General features: G+C 43.3%; 1 protein-coding gene across 4 annotated transcripts in view; it reads right to left on the reverse strand.

Annotated features, from left to right (window-relative positions):
* The window catches only part of LOC123767311 (glutamate-gated chloride channel), a 101,977-nt gene that overhangs the window by 31,661 nt on the left and 51,800 nt on the right, over positions 1–18,516 (reverse strand). For 2 of the 4 annotated variants that reach the window (XM_045756881.2, XM_045756884.2), the window contains exon 1: positions 16,359–16,498. The exons of 1 other annotated variant lie outside the window; for it this stretch is intronic. In XM_045756881.2, the coding sequence (XP_045612837.1) occupies positions 16,359–16,360 (2 nt within the window). In that variant the 5' untranslated portion in view covers positions 16,361–16,498. Of the gene's footprint in view, positions 1–16,230; positions 16,511–18,516 lie in introns of those variants that run through there. One more of the 4 variants, XM_045756883.2, reaches the window with a different exon arrangement.

An 18,516-nucleotide genomic window follows, 5' to 3' on the forward strand; every position in this document is an offset into this window, starting at 1 on the left:
TAAATAAATCTGAAATAACAGTAATTGAATAAATCCAATACGCCCTGTACTGTCCATACGACCCTGTCTATATTATATATATATATATATATATATATATATATATATATATATATATATATATATATATATATATATATATATATATATATATATATTATAACAGTGTCAGACCACGAAGAAAGAATTGAAACAGGAATTTCCTTAAGTACTTTCGTATTTCATCTTCAGAAAGGTCACCCTTCTGAAGATGTATTATTAAATACGAAAGTACTTAAGGAAATTCCTGTTTCAATTCTTCCTTCGTGGTCTGACACTGTCACATTTATCATCACGTGTTAATTTTGGTGATTTACACACACATATATATATTATATATTTATATGTATATTATATGCAGGCGATGAGTCACAATAACGTGGCTAAAGTAATCGACTTGAGAATGGTCCAGGACGGACCGAAACGTCGTCGTCCCTTCACCTTCTAGTGTGTGGTCTGGTCAACAATGTATATTATATGCTATTATCTCCTTCAATACTTTGCTCCGTCCCCTTTCCCAATTATCATTACAGCTACTGGTCCTCTCTCTCTCTCTCTCCCTGTCAGCCCGGAACCCAGCACCTGCTGACGCTTCCCGCCGCTCCCACCACAGTCCTCCAACGTCACCAATTAGTGGAAGGTGGACGGCAGTGTCTTTGTCGACGGGAAAGTCCCCGGTCCTCCCTCAGCACCTCTTCGTTACCGGTTGTCCTATTAGCACTCTTTATGGGGAATAATGGAGCATGGGGTAAAAAACTGTACCCAGTGTGTATCATGAGAGTTGTAGGGTGATGGATATATATATATATATATATATATATATATATATATATATATATATATATATATATATATATATATATATATATATATATGGAAAGAAACCCGTATTTGACAGTGGAAAATATTCCACTTTAATGCGATTTCTTTGCATTTAATATAACAGCAATTATATTTATTGTCAGTGCTTGTGTGTGTGTGTGTGTGTGTGTGTGTGTGTGTGGTGTGTGTGTGTGTGTGTGTGTGTGTGTGTGTGTGTGTGTGTGTGTGTGTGTGTGAGTGTGTGTGTATTGAACCATATATTTTACTCAATTAGAAATGGGAAACCTTTTAAACTTTAATATGAATCATTAAAAAAAATCTTCTTTGATATAAAATACAATGACTTTAAATTTATTCCACTGAGAAAATAATAACCCACTATTTTGAAAACACGAGGAAATGTAGACTATATTTCGATCCCAATAATCCCTATTTTATTCCACTGCGCATGATTGGCTAAGGCAGGCCACAAGGTTACCATGATACCCTAACCAATCCATAATACTTTAAAAATCTATCTGAATCACACACCAGACGTCGGATCTAATCCGATTGGCAATGTCTTTCAGTTTCCGGTCGGCCAGAGCAAAAAACATTCAGATTATTTCATTATATAGCGTTTTTCGTTTAAATTTGTCCGTATTTATATATTCTGCGAAATCTTCAAGTATTACTTTGAAAAAAAAAATGGAGAAAAATGCTGAAGAAACTTTGTTATTAAAACTTAGTGTTATTGCGTAAGTTTTAGCTGGTTAGTGTGAACTAGACCAAGCACACCCGGTCATATTATTGTGACGGCCCGCGCTTACTGCTCTTTTACACATATATTTGTTGACAATATTTAAGTTGATGCCCAGAGTATAGCTATAAAGTAGCTAGCTATAGCTATAGCTAGCTATAGCTATAGCTAGCTATAGTAGCTATAGCTAGCTATAGCTACTACCCAGACTATAGCTAGCTATAGTAGCTATAGCTAGCTACTATCTGCCCGAAACGCTGCGCGTACTAGTGGCTTTACAAGATTGTAATTACTATGCTATGTATTCTCAGTCCCAATGTACCTTCTTGTATATATATAAAATACAAGTTGGTGCCCAGAGTATAGCTACAAGTTGCTGCCCAGGGTATAGCTACAAGTTGGTGCCCAGAGTATATAGCTACAAGTTGGTGCCCAGAGTATATAGCTACAAGTTGGTGCCCAGGGTATATAGCTACAAGTTGGTGCCCAGGGTATATAGCTACAAGTTGGTGCCCAGAGTATAGCTACAAGTTGGTGCCCAGGGTATATAGCTACAAGTTGGTGCCCAGAGTATAGCTACAAGTTGGTGCCCAGAATATAGCTACAAGTTGGTGCCCAGAGTATATAGCTACAAGTTGGTGCCCAGAGTATATAGCTACAAGTTGGTGCCCAGAGTATATAGCTACAAGTTGGTGCCCAGAGTATATAGCTACAAGTTGGTGCCCAGAGTATATAGCTACAAGTTGGTGCCCAGAGTATATAGCTACAAGTTGGTGCCCAGCGTATATAGCTACAAGTTGGTGCCCAGGGTATATAGCTACAAGTTGGTGCCCAGGGTATATAGCTACAAGTTGGTGCCCAGAGTATAGCTACAAGTTGGTGCCCAGAATATAGCTACAAGTTGGTGCCCAGAGTATAGCTACAAGTTGGTGCCCAGAATATAGCTACAAGTTGGTGCCCAGAGTATAGCTACAAGTTGGTGCCCAGAGTATATAGCTACAAGTTGGTGCCCAGAGTATAGCTACAAGTTGGTGCCCAGAGTATAGCTACAAGTTGGTGCCCAGAGTATAGCTACAAGTTGGTGCCCAGAGTATAGCTACAAGTTGGTGCCCAGAGTATATAGCTACAAGTTGGTGCCCAGAGTATAGCTACAAGTTGGTGCCCAGGGTATATAGCTACAAGTTGGTGCCCAGAGTATAGCTACAAGTTGGTGCCCAGAGTATAGCTACAAGTTGGTGCCCAGAGTATAGCTACAAGTTGGTGCCCAGAGTATAGCTACAAGTTGGTGCCCAGAGTATAGCTACAAGTTGGTGCCCAGAGTATATAGCTACAAGTTGGTGCCCAGAATATAGCTACAAGTTGGTGCCCAGAATATAGCTACAATTTGTCCCGTCCATGTCTTAACATGTGATTTTTTCTTTCATCAAAGTTTCTTCAGCATTTTTCTCCATTTCATTTTAAAGTAATCGCATTTCCCCTCGTTCTTTTCCTCGTCTCCTATTTTGATCTTCCTTTCTTTTCTTTCGCCGGTTAATTGAAAACTCAAAAAAGTAATTTCCCAGCGTCAAAGGCCAAACAAATCCTTCAAAAAATAATAATAATAATCAGCGCTGTTTCCAGGTCCTGAAAAACATCAGAGTTGGTAATCATTTTTCTTCCGGGTCTGATTAGTTTAATGTGGACCTCATAGAGCACTCTCTCCCTGAGCTAAATATATCATTCCATAAGATTTTTGCTTTTAATATAAATATTAATATATATATATTATATATATATATATATATATATAAATATATATATATATATATATATATATATATATATATATATATATATATATATATATATATATATATATATATATATTATTAAATATGACCGAAAAAGTAAGATTAATAATTCTAACACGAATTTTCTCAATCTTTCGTACATTACGCTTCACTGTTGGAGGTAAATCAAAAATCACTTCTCCAAAATTCATTTTTATTTCTAGTCTGACGCGACACGGGCGCGTTTCGTAAAACTTATTACATTTTCAAAGACTTCACAAATACACAACTGATTAGAACTTGCGTTTCCCTGATTTTATATCTACATTTGAGTGAGGTGGGAAGGGTGATGTGGCATTACATTTGAGTGAGGTGGGAAGGGTGATGTGGCATTAACACAAGACAGAACACTAGGGGATATTAATAGGGTATTAAAAGTATCAACACAAGACAGAACAGAAACAATGGGTATTGAATAGAAGTGTTTGTAGAAAGCCTATTGGTCCATATTTCTTGATGCTTCTATATTGGAGCGGAGTCTTGAGGTGGGTAGAATATAGTTGTGCAATAATTGGCTGTTGATTGCTGGTGTTGACTTCTTGATGTGTAGTGCCTCGCAAACGTCAAGCCGCCTGCTATCGCTGTATCTATCGATGATTTCTGTGTTGTTTACTAGGATTTCTCTGGCGATGGTTTGGTTATGGGAAGAGATTATATGTTCCTTAATGGAGCCCTGTTGTTTATGCATCGTTAAACGCCTAGAAAGAGATGTTGTTGTCTTGCCTATATACTGTTTTTTTTGGAGCTTACAGTCCCCAAGTGGGCATTTGAAGGCATAGACGACGTTAGTCTCTTTTAAAGCGTTCTGTTTTGTGTCTGGAGAGTTTCTCATGAGTAGGCTGGCCGTTTTTCTGGTTTTATAGTAAATCGTCAGTTGTATCCTCTGATTTTTGTCTGTAGGGATAACGTTTCTATTAACAATATCTTTCAGGACCCTTTCCTCTGTTTTATGAGCTGTGGAAAAGAAGTTCCTGTAAAATAGTCTAATAGGGGGTATAGGTGTTGTGTTAGTTGTCTCTTCGGAGGTTGCATGGCTTTTCACTTTCCTTCTTATGATGTCTTCGATGAAACCATTGGAGAAGCCGTTATTGACTAGGACCTGCCTTACCCTACAGAGTTCTTCGTCGACTTGCTTCCATTCTGAGCTGTGGCTGAGAGCACGGTCGACGTATGCGTTAACAACACTCCTCTTGTACCTGTCAGGGCAGTCGCTGTTGGCATTTAGGCACATTCCTATGTTTGTTTCCTTTGTGTAGACTGCAGTGTGGAAACCTCCGCCCTTTTCCATAACTGTTACATCTAGAAAAGGCAGCTTCCCATCCTTTTCCGTCTCGTAAGTGAAACGCAGCACGGAACTCTGCTCAAATGCCTCCTTCAGCTCCTGCAGATGCAGATGACATCTGCAGGAGCTGAAGGAGGCATTTGAGCAGAGTTCCGTGCTGCGTTTCACTTACGAGACGGAAAAGGATGGGAAGCTGCCTTTTCTAGATGTAACAGTCATGGAAAAGGGCGGAGGTTTCCACACTGCAGTCTACACAAAGGAAACAAACATAGGAATGTGCCTAAATGCCAACAGCGACTGCCCTGACAGGTACAAGAGGAGTGTTGTTAACGCATACGTCGACCGTGCTCTCAGCCACAGCTCAGAATGGAAGCAAGTCGACGAAGAACTCGGTAGGGTAAGGCAGGTCCTAGTCAATAACGGCTTCTCCAATGGTTTCATCGAAGACATCATAAGAAGGAAAGTGAAAAGCCATGCAACCTCCGAAGAGACAACTAACACAACACCTATACCCCCTATTAGACTATTTTACAGGAACTTCTTTTCCACAGCTCATAAAACAGAGGAAAGGGTCCTGAAAGATATTGTTAATAGAAACGTTATCCCTACAGACAAAAATCAGAGGATACAACTGACGATTTACTATAAAACCAGAAAAACGGCCAGCCTACTCATGAGAAACTCTCCAGACACAAAACAGAACGCTTTAAAAGAGACTAACGTCGTCTATGCCTTCAAATGCCCACTTGGGGACTGTAAGCTCCAAAAAACCCAGTATATAGGCAAGACAACAACATCTCTTTCTAGGCGTTTAACGATGCATAAACAACAGGGCTCCATTAAGGAACATATAATCTCTTCCCATAACCAAACCATCGCCAGAGAAATCCTAGTAAACAACACAGAAATCATCGATAGATACAGCGATAGCAGGCGGCTTGACGTTTGCGAGGCACTACACATCAAGAAGTCAACACCAGCAATCAACAGCCAATTATTGCACAACTATATTCTACCCACCTCAAGACTCCGCTCCAATATAGAAGCATCAAGAAATATGGACCAATAGGCTTTCTACAAACACTTCTATTCAATACCCCTTGTTTCTGTTCTGTCTTGTGTTGATACTTTTAATACCCTATTAATATCCCCTAGTGTTCTGTCTTGTGTTAATGCCACATCACCCTTCCCACCTCACTCAAATGTAATGCCACATCACCCTTCCCACCTCACTCAAATGTAGATATAAAATCAGGGAAACGCAAGTTCTAATCAGTTGTGTATTTGTGAAGTCTTTGAAAATGTAATAAGTTTTACGAAACGCGCCCGTGTCGCGTCAGACTAGAAATAAAAATGAATTTTGGAGAAGTGATTTTTGATTTACCTCCAACAGTGAGGCGTAATGTACGAAAGATTGAGAAAATTCGTGTTAGAATTATTAATCTTACTTTTTCGGTCATATTTAATAATATGTCTACAGGAAAGACTGCTACCAAAATATACTAATATATATATATATATATATATATATATATATATATATATATATATATATATATATACCACCACGAGCCACGAGCACAATGCAAGTGGTGTAAATGGTACCTTAAACCACTCGACCATCAGTGACCGTACAAAAGACGATGATAGCCGAGGCTATTTGAACCACCGTCCCGACGGCACTTTGATGGTAATCATGGGCATAGTTGGGCATCAAATCACCTCATTTTATGGGACCACGTGAGCAACACTAATGCGTTTGTGTTGGTCTCTCTCTCTCTCTCTCTCTCTCTCTCTCTCTCTCTCTCTCTCTCTCTCTCTCTCTCTCTCTCTCTCTCTCTCTCTCTCTCTCTCTCACTCGTCAGGCCAGGCACAACTGTCACCCTCGGAGACGCGGGCCACATTATCGACTAAACCACAGTGGCCTCCAGTAATTATCCTCTGGCCCGCGTCTCTAAATGCTCTCCTCCTCCTCCTCATTTATTTTTCTGTATAGGTTTCTACATTTAATTTACCCCATTTGGTGTTTCAGTCGTTGTGTGTGTAAGTGTATGTTTGTGTGTGAGTGTATGTGTGTACTCAACTAGTTGTGCTTGCGGGGTTGAGCTTCGGCTCTTTGGTTCTGTCTCTCAACTGTACTCACCTAGTTGTACTCACCTAGTTGTGCTTGCGGGGGTTGAGCTCTGGCTCTTTGGTCCCGCCTCTCAACTGTCAATCAACAGGTGTACAGGTTCCTGAGCCTATTGGGCTCTATCATATCTACACTTGAAACTGTGTATGGAGTCAGCCTCCACCACATCACTTCCTAATTCATTCCATTTGTCAACCACTCTGACACTAAAAAAGCTCTTTCTAATATTTCTGTGGCTCATTTGGGCACTCAGTTTCCACCTGTGTCCCCTAGTGCGTGTGCCCCTTGTGTTAAACAGCCTGTCTTTATCAACCCTGTCAATTCCCTTGAGGATCTTGAATGTGGTGATCATGTCCCCCCTAACTCTTCTGTCTTCCAACGAAGTGAGGTTTAATTCCCGTAGTCTCTCCTCGTAGCTCATACCTCTCAGCTCGGGTACTAGTCTGGTGGCAAACCTTTGAACCTTTTCCACTTTAGTCTTATGCTTGACTAGATATGGACTCCATGTTGGTGCCGCATACTCCAGGATTGGTCTGACATATGTGGTATATAATGTTCTGAAAGATTCCTTACACAAGTTTCTTACACTGTGTGTGTGTGTGTGTGTGTGTGTGTGTGTGTGTGTGTGTGTGTGTGTGTGTGTGTGTGTGTGTGTGTGTGTACACCTGTCAGTGAATACGGGGAAGTGAAAGCAAGACAATCACAATCGACTTGAGAATGGTCCAGGACGGACCGAAACGTCGTCGTCCCTTCATCTTCTAGTGTGTGGTCTGGTCAACACGGGGAATTGAGCTCTAACCCTGTACGCCACGGGTACCAGCGTTTAGCTGTGGCTGTTGCGTTGTTGTTTATCGTATTCTGACGTTCAAATTGTTTCTCGGATCTGTCTTTAAAATTGTTGATGTGGTACACTGTGGGAAGTAGTTCTCCGGAACTTCTTCCAGTGACTGCCCTCGGGGCCAGTGACTGCCCTCGGGGCCAGTGACTACCCTCGGGGCCAGTGACTGCCCTCGGGGCCAGTGACTGCCCTCAGGGCCAGTGACTGCCCTCGGGGCCAGTGACTACCCTCGGGGCCAGTGACTGCCCTCGGGGCCAGTGACTGCCCTCAGGGCCAGTGACTGCCCTCAGGGCCAGTGACTGCCCTCAGGGCCAGTGACTGCCCTCAGGGCCAGTGACTGCCCTCAGGGCCAGTGACTGCCCTCAGAGCTACGGTCACACGGGCTAATCACCGCCATCGTCGGCTACAATCAGCCTCCTGTGTGTCGCCGGCATCCCTCCTGTGCACTAACTCCTGATACTTCGTGACTACAAGACGTTAGCACGCCTCGTCAGTTGGCTTAGGAGGCGTCGCCTGCAAACTCACTCCAGTCAGGAATACATCGATATTTTTTTTGCTTCGCTTTACCAAACATGGACAGCCTGACCAGATTGCAAACACAACTTTCTGGCCAGGTTTCAGACATAAACATCCAGGCACGCTGGACTTATGCTCCTGTGGTCCTGGGTTCGATCCCAGGCGCCGGCGAGAAACAATGGGCAGAGTTTCTTTTACCCTATGCCCCTGTTACCTAGCAGTAAAATAGGTACCTGGGTGTTAATCAGCTGTCACGGGCTGCTTCCTGGGGGTGGAGGCCTGGTCGAGGACCGGGCCGCGGGGACACTAAAGCCCCGAAATCATCTCAAGATAACCTCAAGATAACCTCAAGATAGTCACACTCTGGCGAAGCAGTTGTTGTTGTTGTTTTAGATTCAGCTACTGGGAACAACAAAGTTCCAAGTAGCACGGGCTATGGTGAGCCCGCAGTGGACTTATCTGGCACAGGAGCGGGGCTGAAAACGTGACACTCAATAATATTCGAAATATTTACAAAATATTCCGTTGAGTTGACTGTGCAGTGTCAGTCAGGAGGTAATACCCAATGCATAATATTAGGTCATCATCTCGCATGAGAGAATCCTATTAAGCAATTATGCTTCAAAACCAGATTTTTTTTCCGTATTTTCTCAGATTCTTCCTCGATAAAAGTCTTATCCCTTAATTTTTGAGACACAGCTTTTTTATGAATAGGTAGAAAAATGAGGCCAAAATTGCTTGAGATAATTGTTATGTATAGCAATTCAATGTAATTTTCATTAATCATTACATAAAGTTGTAAATGATGATATAATTACTTTAAAAGCTAATAATTTTGTATACCAATTATTTAAAATAAATAGCGAGAATAATCATACATTATTCTCGAAACAGATTTGCATGAAATCATAGACACTGTTAGTTTATAAACTTACTTTCCGTCGGTTTCTGAGAATGTTAAGTTGTATTTATAAAAACATATATTGCTCAATCGAAGTATAAATTTGAGCGTTTGAGAAATTTGAATGAAAGCCGGAACTATATATGTATTAAAACGAATCGTGTCAAAATCATTAACCAGACCTTTTCGGTTATAGATCCTATTCAGTACCGTGAATCTACCGCACTTCAAAATAAGAGTTGGTGGGTGTGGAAAGCATCCAACTCAATTATTGTGTGCCAGCGGCTCATCCTCTGATAGTGGCATTACTGATATTGACAACCTTTCCTCCGGCGTCAATCCAGCGGAAAGATCCACTCTGAAAATATTGGAGCAATAGTATGGGAGAGACGGTATGATTCAACCCGTTCTCGCACTTGCTTTTAGTCAATATTGGCTTATTTAATAAGTGCATATGTGACATACTAATTGATTGTGAATATTTTAGTTTACCTTGAAAAGCTTCATAGAAAACACCGACCTCACCTAACCTTCTTAGTATGTTAAGTTAAGCATCTTATTGCTTCTTATTTACAATTATTACTTATTAACTTAACATACTAAGAAGGTTAGGTGAGGTCGGTGTTTTCTATGAAGCTTTTCAAGGTAAACTAAAATATTCACAATCAATTAGTATGTCACATATGCACTTATTAAATAAGCCAATATTGACTATAAGCAAGTGCGAGAACGGGTTGTATGATCCCGTCATTATTAGGGATACATATAGTACCTAACTCAACGTGGATGATAATTCACTTCATCATGTATGAGAACTCGCTTCATTGTATATTAGAACTTACTTCGCCGAGTACTAAAGCACTTCACCATGTGTCGGAGCATTAGACAGCATGTAATACACTTTAGTCCCCATCATATGCTGGGGCTGAGCAGATTCACACATATACTAGTATTTATGTATCTATCTTGAGGTTATCTTGAGATGATTTCGGGGCTTTTAGTGTCCCCGCGGCCCGGTCCTCGACCAGGCCTCCACCCCCAGGAAGCAGCCCGTGACAGCTGACTAACACCCAGGTATGCCCATTGTTTCTCGCCGGCGCCTGGGATCGAACCCAGGACCACAGGATCACAAGTCCAGCGTGCTGTCCGCTCGGCCGACCGGCTCCCTTCTAGCGTATCTAGCGTATACACTCTCGCACATCTGTGGTTCTTAAGATGTCGGTAAGGTCACATTACAAGGTTCCGGCACATCTCCTAAGCCAGGTGAGGACGACGGGCTCACCATAGCCCGTGCTGCTTAAACTTCTTTATACCCAGTAGCTAAAGCAACAGCAATTTACAAGGTGCTTCACCGGAGTCCGTCTCGTTAATACAACATTTTATCATTTTACAACCTTTGTTTAGTTCACAGGATTTATATTTGATGTTCAAAGGATCTCTCGAGAAGTTAGAAGTTTCCTCTAGAATTTTTGGATCACATCTTCGAAGATGATCAATCTTGGACATTAGTGAGGTTTTCAAAATACGCAAAGTTGATATAGCCAGCGCGGGTGTGAAGCCTTGTACGAAAGACAACTTCAAGAATCGTTCAGGGGGAAAATCTCCTCAAAATTTCGTCAATGAGGTATGGCGTGAAAGCCGGAATTGAATATTTTTGTACATTTTTGGCAGATTACATGACCGAGAGATTACACTAGTTAAGCGACACAGTTTGTTGTCATGAGAACTTCACGAGGCAACACTAACTGCCATCACATGTCACCTGTACACAGGCCACGGTCCGTGCACAAGCAACAATCAATACACAAAAAACAATTGTTGTACACAGACAACAATCAGTACTATAGTGAATTAGGCACTGTTAATATGTGGACGATTATTTGACTCGCATAGTTCAGCTGAATAACGTGCTTTGAAAAAGTATTCCAAAGTGACCGATGAAATACTGTCTTCTGCCGACAGGTCCAGCGCGTGGGTGTTAATTTTCCCCTTTGGAAGCTGCTGATTAACCGCTTAATGCCAAAAATAAAAACCACATTATCATGAGAGCAGAACTTGAACACCTGGAGCTCAGCGAGTTTCTCGGAACTGTTTGTTCACTTACATTTTTTCTGTTTATTTGTGGGAGGCAGCGCCACGCCAAGCCAGCGAGGATTTGGAGAGATGTCCCCACCTTCTTCGGTGTGATCCACTTACAGGCGCACGCTCGCTGGGCCTGAATGGCTTGGGGACTCGGGTCCAGGAGAGAGAGAGTTGGAGAGATAATATGACGACGAGACTTGGAGTAGTCTTGATGCTGGTGGTGGTGGAGGAGGTATTGATGCTGATGGGTAGGTGTTGAAGTCTTGCAGCTGGTGTGTAGTGTGTGTGGGTGTACTCAACTGTTTGTGCTTGCAGGGGTTGAGCTCTGGCTCTTTGGTCCCGTCTCTCAACTGATGTACAGGGTCCCGAGCCTACTGGACTCTATAATATCTACACTTGAAACTGTGTATGGAGTCTGCCTCCACCATATGGGAGGCAACATCTCCCAAGTGTGTGTGTGTGTGTGTGTGTGCACACGCGTGCGCACAGACGTAAGTGCGTGGCTGCTCTGGGTCACCCCCAACCCCCCCTTTTTTGTGCTTTCTCCTGACACGACAAAATTGCAACGTTTTAAGCTTCCACTAAATCATTTTGGCCCGACACAAAGGAGAGAATGTCCATGGCAAAAGCGACAGGAATTTCTGAACACAATCATACTCGGAGAGAAACTGAGAATTGTTTTTTGTCGTTCATTTTCAGTTCCTGTTCCTCTGTTCCATGTTGTCGTCTCCCCTCTTTATCCTCCTCTCGCGTTCTTATCTTCTCTCCTGTTATATTCCCTCGTTTATTTCCTTACACTTCCGCAACTTGATCTAGGATCTTTAAATTCATTCTTTCTCTCTGTTTTTATTACCTACCTCGCAGGTAACATGGTCTCTATTTATCCTTTGGTGTCTTGTCACCCTTAGCGATCCGTCACACTTAATCAGTCATTTCAATAGAGCCTTAAACGTCAGAGCTGTAGACAGCTAAGTACAGCTACGGCGTACTAGTTATGGCAGCTACTGGAAGGTAGTTGTGCTTTCTGGGTTCGAGGCCCACTGGTGGGTGTTGGAGCTAAGTACAGCGCCTATGTTTTCAAGATTGTGCAACTGTGTGTTCAATTACAAGAGCCGAAATATAACATAATATGCTCAGTCAGCAGCAAAGAGAGAGAGAGAGAGAGAGAGAGAGAGAGAGAGAGAGAGAGAGAGAGAGAGAGAGAGAGAGAGAGAGAGAGAGAGAGAGAGAGAGAGAGAGAGAGAGACAGAGAGAGAAAGAGAGACAGAGACAAAGACAGAGACATGAAAAGATAGAGAGAAAGAGAGAGAGAGGTAGATAGATTGATAGATAGATAGATATATTGAGAGACAGAGAAAGTAATGTTTATGGTAAGAGTTGGATAAGAATTGGAGAAAAGCGAAGGTGATTAAAGGAGAGATAAAGTTTACTTCATGAAGTGTGGAGACTTAATCTGACGTCCCTCTGTCCCTCTGACGTCCCTCTGTCCCTCTGACGTCCCTCTGTCCCTCTGACGTCCCTCTGTCCCACACTCTGACGTCCCTCTGTCCCTCACTCTGACGTCCCTCTGTCCCTCACTCTGACGTCCCTCTGTCCCACACTCTGACGTCCCTCTGTCCCACACTCTGACGTCCCTCTGTCCCTCACTCTGACGTCCCTCTGTCCCTCACTCTGACGTCCCTCTGTCCCTCACTCTGATGTCTCCCTGTTTCTCACTCTGACGTCTCCCTGTTTCTCACTCTGACGTCTCCCTGTCCATCACTCTGACGTCTCCCTGTCACTCACTCTGACGTCTCCCTGTCACTCACTCTGACGTCTCCCTGTCCCTCCAGTGTGAACAACGTCTCAGTTCAAAGAACAACGCACCAGTGTGAAGAACAACGCACCAGTGTGAAGAACAACGCACCAGTGTGAAGAACAACGCACCAGTGTGAAGAACAACGCACCAGTGTGAAGAATAACGCACCAGTGTGAAGACCAACGCACCAATGTGAAGAACAACGCACCAGTGTGAAGAACAACGCACCAGTGTATAGAACAACGCACCAGTGTGAAGAACAACGCACCAATGTGAAGAACAACGCACCAGTGTGAAGAACAACGCACCAATGTGAAGAACAACGCACCAGTGTGAAGAACAACGCACCAATGTGAGAATAACGCACCAGTGTGAAGAACAACGCACCAGTGTGAAGAACAACGCACCAATGTGAAGAACAACGCACCAGTGTGAAGAACAACGCACCATTGTATAGAACAACGCACCAGCGTGAAGAACAACGCACCAATGTGAAGAACAACGCACCGATGTGAAGAACAACGCACCAATGTGAAGAACAACGCACCAATGTGAAGAACAACGCACCAGTGTGAAGAACAACGCACCAATGCAAAGAACAACGCACCAGTGCAAAGAACAACGCACCAATGCAAAGAACAACGCACCAGTGCAAAGAACAACGCACCAATGCAAAGAACAACGCACCAATGCAAAGAACAACGCACCAATGCAAAGAACAACGCACCAGTGCAAAGAACAACGCACCAGTGCAAAGAACAACGCACCAGTGCAAAGAACAACGCACCAGTGCAAAGAACAACGCACCAATGCAAAGAACAACGCACCAGTGCAAAGAACAACGCACCAGTGCAAAGAACAACGCACCAGTGTATCGAACCACTCCAGGTGTGTTAAAGAGCCTCCAGGTGTGTTAACGAGCCTCCAGGTGTGTTAACGAGCCTCCAGGTGTGTTAACGAGCCTCCAGGTGTGTTAACGATCAAGCCTCCAGGACTGTAAAGGCCCCTCCAAGCGTGTTAGAGCGCCTCCAGGCTTGATAGAGCGCCTCCAGGCTTGATAGAGCGCCTCCAGGCTTGATAGAGCGCCTCCAGGCTTGTTAGAGCGCCTCCAGGCTTGTTAGAGCGCCTCCAGGCTTGTTAGAGCGCCTCCAGGCTTGTTAGAGCGTCTCCAGGCTTGTTAGAACGCCTCCAGGCTTGTTAGAACGCCTCCAGGCTTGTTAGAACGCCTCCAGGCTTGTTAGAGCGCCTCCAGGCTTGTTAGAGCGCCTCCAGGCTTGTTAGAGCGCCTCCAGGCTTGTTAGAGCGCCTCCAGGCTTGTTAGAGCGCCTCCAGGCTTGTTAGAGCGCCTCCAGGCTTGTTAGAACGCCTCCAGGCTTGTTAGAACGCCTCCAGGCTTGTTAGAGCGCCTCCAGGCTTGTTAGAGCGCCTCCAGGCTTGTTAGAGCGCCTCCAGGCTTGTTAGAACGCCTCCAGGCTTGTTAGAACGCCTCCAGGCTTGTTAGAACGCCTCCAGGCTTGTTAGAACGCCTCCAGGCTTGTTAGAACGCCTCCAGGCTTGTTAGAACGCCTCCAGGCTTGTTAGAGCGCCTCCAGGCTTGTTAGAGCGCCTCCACGCTTGTTAGAGCGCCTCCACGCTTGTTAGAGCGCCTCCAGGCTTGTTAGAGCGCCTCCAGGCTTGTTAGAGCGTCTCCAGGCTTGTTAGAGCGTCTCCAGGCTTGTTAGAGCGTCTCCAGGCTTGTTAGAGCGTCTCCAGGCTTGTTAGAGCGTCTCCAGGCTTGTTAGAGCGCCTCCAGGCTTGGTAGAGCGCCTCCAGGCTTGTTAGAGCGCCTCCAGGCTTGTTAGAGCGCCTCCAGGCTTGTTAGAGCGCCTCCAGGCTTGTTAGAGCGCCTCCAGGCTTGTTAGAGCGCCTCCAGGCTTGTTAGAGCGCCTCCAGGCTTGTTAGAGCGCCTCCAGGCTTGTTAGAACGTCTCCAGGCTTGTTAGAGCGCCTCCAGGTTTGTTAGAGCGTCTCCAGGCTTGTTAGAGCGTCTCCAGGCTTGTTAGAGCGTCTCCAGGCTTGTTAGAGCGCCTCCAGGCTTGTTAGAGCACCTCCAGGTTTGTTAGAGCGTCTCCAGGCTTGTTAGAGCGTCTCCAGGCTTGTTAGAGCGCCTCCAGGTTTGTTAGAGCGTCTCCAGGCTTGTTAGAGCGCCTCCAGGTTTGTGTTAAGATGTCTCCTGGACTGTGTTAAGATGTCTCCTGGACTGTGTTAAGATGTCTCCTGGACTGTTAAGATGTCTCCTGGACTGTGTTAAGATGTCTCCTGGACTGTGTTAAGATGTCTCCTGGACTGTGTTAAGATGTCTCCTGGACTGTGTTAAGATGTCTCCTAGACTGTTAAGATGTCTCCTAGACTGTTAAGATGTCTCCTAGACTGTTAAGATGTCTCCTAGACTGTTAAGATGTCTCCTAGACTGTTAAGATGTCTCCTAGACTGTGTTAAGATGTCTCTAGGACTGTGTTAAGATGTCTCCAGGACTGTGTTAAGATATCTCCTGGACTGAGTTAAGATGTCTCCTGGGCTGTGTTAAGATGTCTCCTAGACTGTGTTAAGATGTCTCCTAGACTGTGTTAAGATGTCTCCTGGACTGAGTTAAGATGTCTCCTGGGCTGTGTTAAGATGTCTCCTAGACTGTGTTAAGATGTCTCCTAGACTGTGTTAAGATGTCTCCTAGACTGTGTTAAGATGTCTCCTGGACTGAGTTAAGATGTCTCCTAGACTGTGTTAAGATGTCTCCTAGACTGTGTTAAGATGTCTCCTAGACTGTGTTAAGATGTCTCCTAAACTGTGTTAAGATGTCTCCTAGACTGTGTTAAGATGTCTCCTAGACTGTGTTAAGATGTCTCCGAGACTGTGTTAAGATGTCTCCTAGACTGTGTTAAGATGTCTCCTGGACTGAGTTAAGATGTCTGTGTGTATTATTAACATCATATTTCTATGCGACATATTTTCCTCAATTTTGTTTGTATATGTGTTTCTCTTCAAACGTACTTGCGCGCGCAGGCACGCACTCACGCAAGCACGCATTCAAGCGCACACGCGCGCGCATCACCCGCCTCGACCCCCCCCCCTCTCCCTTCCCCCCCCCACACACACACACACGCACACAGACACACACACACACACACACACACACACACACACACACACACACACACACACACGCACACACTTACAGTACATAAATCAACACTACACAAGAAAAAAAAATTACTTACCAGGTATTTACAAGTCAATCAATTCAACAATTTTTTTCACCATACTCGAAATATTAATCAAGTCATTTTTGTCGCAGTCAAAAAATTATTACACTTCACTAAATATACATTATTACACAGTTACGTACATAGCCGAAGAATTACACACACGTGACAATAACTATCAATCATTTTCCTTTGGTCGCCAGGCTGATCTCCGCGAGACCAACCACTTTAAGTGTTAAGAGTTCGGGCAAGGGATGGTGAACGGTCTTCACCCGACGGCGTCCACCACTCGACTGCCGGGCCTGTCGCCGAGCGCCGCTGGCGGGGCCCCGTACCGAGCGTTACTCCCCTTCTCCCAGGAATATTGTTGGAACAAACGTATATTTATGTGAATGAAGCTAACATTCTCCTAAGAAATGAATATCGTCATCGGAAATGTATAGGAAAATATATATGACATGATTTTATACGTAAATTGATGCTGTTGTGTGTGCAGAGTTGCTTCTATAATGTATTAGTATATGTATGTCATACATATGATTTTGAGCGGCTACATAGCACATATATATGATTTTGAGCGGCTACATAGCATATACATATGATTTTGAGCGGCTATATAGCATCACTTAAAACCTAATATTCATACAGTATTAAGACCAATTATTTGCTGTAACAGGTGTTCGGATTTAAAATTCTGATCGGACACAGAACAGTGACGTCTGATAACTATTTTTAATTTTCAAGTTTATTTCTGAGATAATCTCATTAGGCTAACGTTATTTTTATCCCGGCTGGATGGCCTATAATAATTTACATATACAAATATAAGATAATTGTTAATTTACCTTTAACTATATAATTTAAACATTTACTGCGTATTTGGCAGTAAATGTGAATGAAAATATTGCGCGACATAAATGCAGGTAAATATATCTACCTAGAAGATGTCTTCCTGTCACCCTGTCTGTCACTCCAAAGTTGACGGACTGATGATTGACGTTAGTCTTCCCCCAGATTGACAGGGGATATGGTCTGGAGGTCTAGAATGGACATAGGCTGATTGGAAAAGGCCAAATTTAAACGTTTTAAGAAATATTAGTTATTTTAGACCCACGCAATTTTTAAGTAATCAAGTGAAATATGCGGCGTGATTCCCGTAGAGTATTTAGTGATCGCGATAATATATTGTTCTGAGACACTCATACAGTTAGACACTCATACTCTGCCTCTTAGTAATCAATATATATATATATATATATATATATATATATATATATATATATATATATATATATATATATATATATATATATATAAACCAATGAGGAGAATGAACGATAAAGATAAATTCGGTATGGTTAATAGAGCTCTGAATTCAGTCTGTGGTTGGAAAGGTGGCTATTTAACTTCAACCCTGACACATGCACAGCAGTGAGGGTGAAGCATAGAGGAGAATGAGGAGGAAGAGGTTGAGAACAAGTTCTGTTTCATAACAACCAACACAAACTACTTGACTTAGATAATTGCCAATTAAATTCAACCTCTGCAATTGTAAAAAAAATGTAAATCAGGGGAGGGGAAAAGATACAGCAAAAAATATTACAGTATTCGAGGCATACAAATAAGAAGTGAAGGCTCTAAGTGTACGTATAACACCTGCTTTAACACCCGAATGTACGTATAACACCTGCTTTAACACCAGAATGTACGTATAACACCTGCTTTAACACCCGAATGTACGTATAACACCGGCTTTAACACCCGAATGTACGTATAACACCTGCTTTAACACCCGAATGTACGTATAACACCGGCTTTAACACCAGAATGTACGTATAACACCGGCTTTAACACCAGAATGTACGTATAACACCGGCTTTAACACCAGAATGTACGTATAACACCGGCTTTAACACCCGAATGTACGTATAACACCGGCTTTAACATCAGAATGTACGTATAACACCGGCTTTAACACCCGAATGTACGTATAACACCTGCTTTAACACCAGAATGTACGTATAACACCGGCTTTAACACCAGAATGTACGTATAACACCGGCTTTAACACCCGAATGTACGTATAACACCGGCTTTAACACCCGAATGTACGTATAACACCGGCTTTAACACCCGAATGTACGTATAACACCGGCTTTAACACCCGAATGTACGTATAACACCGGCTTTAACACCCGAATGTACGTATAACACCGGCTTTAACACCAGAATGTACGTATAACACCGGCTTTAACACCAGAATGTACGTATAACACCGGCTTTAACACCAGAATGTACGTA

The sequence above is a fragment of the Procambarus clarkii genome, chromosome 74 (genome assembly GCF_040958095.1).
Source record: "Procambarus clarkii isolate CNS0578487 chromosome 74, FALCON_Pclarkii_2.0, whole genome shotgun sequence".
Classification (NCBI taxonomy): Eukaryota; Metazoa; Arthropoda; class Malacostraca; order Decapoda; family Cambaridae; genus Procambarus; species Procambarus clarkii.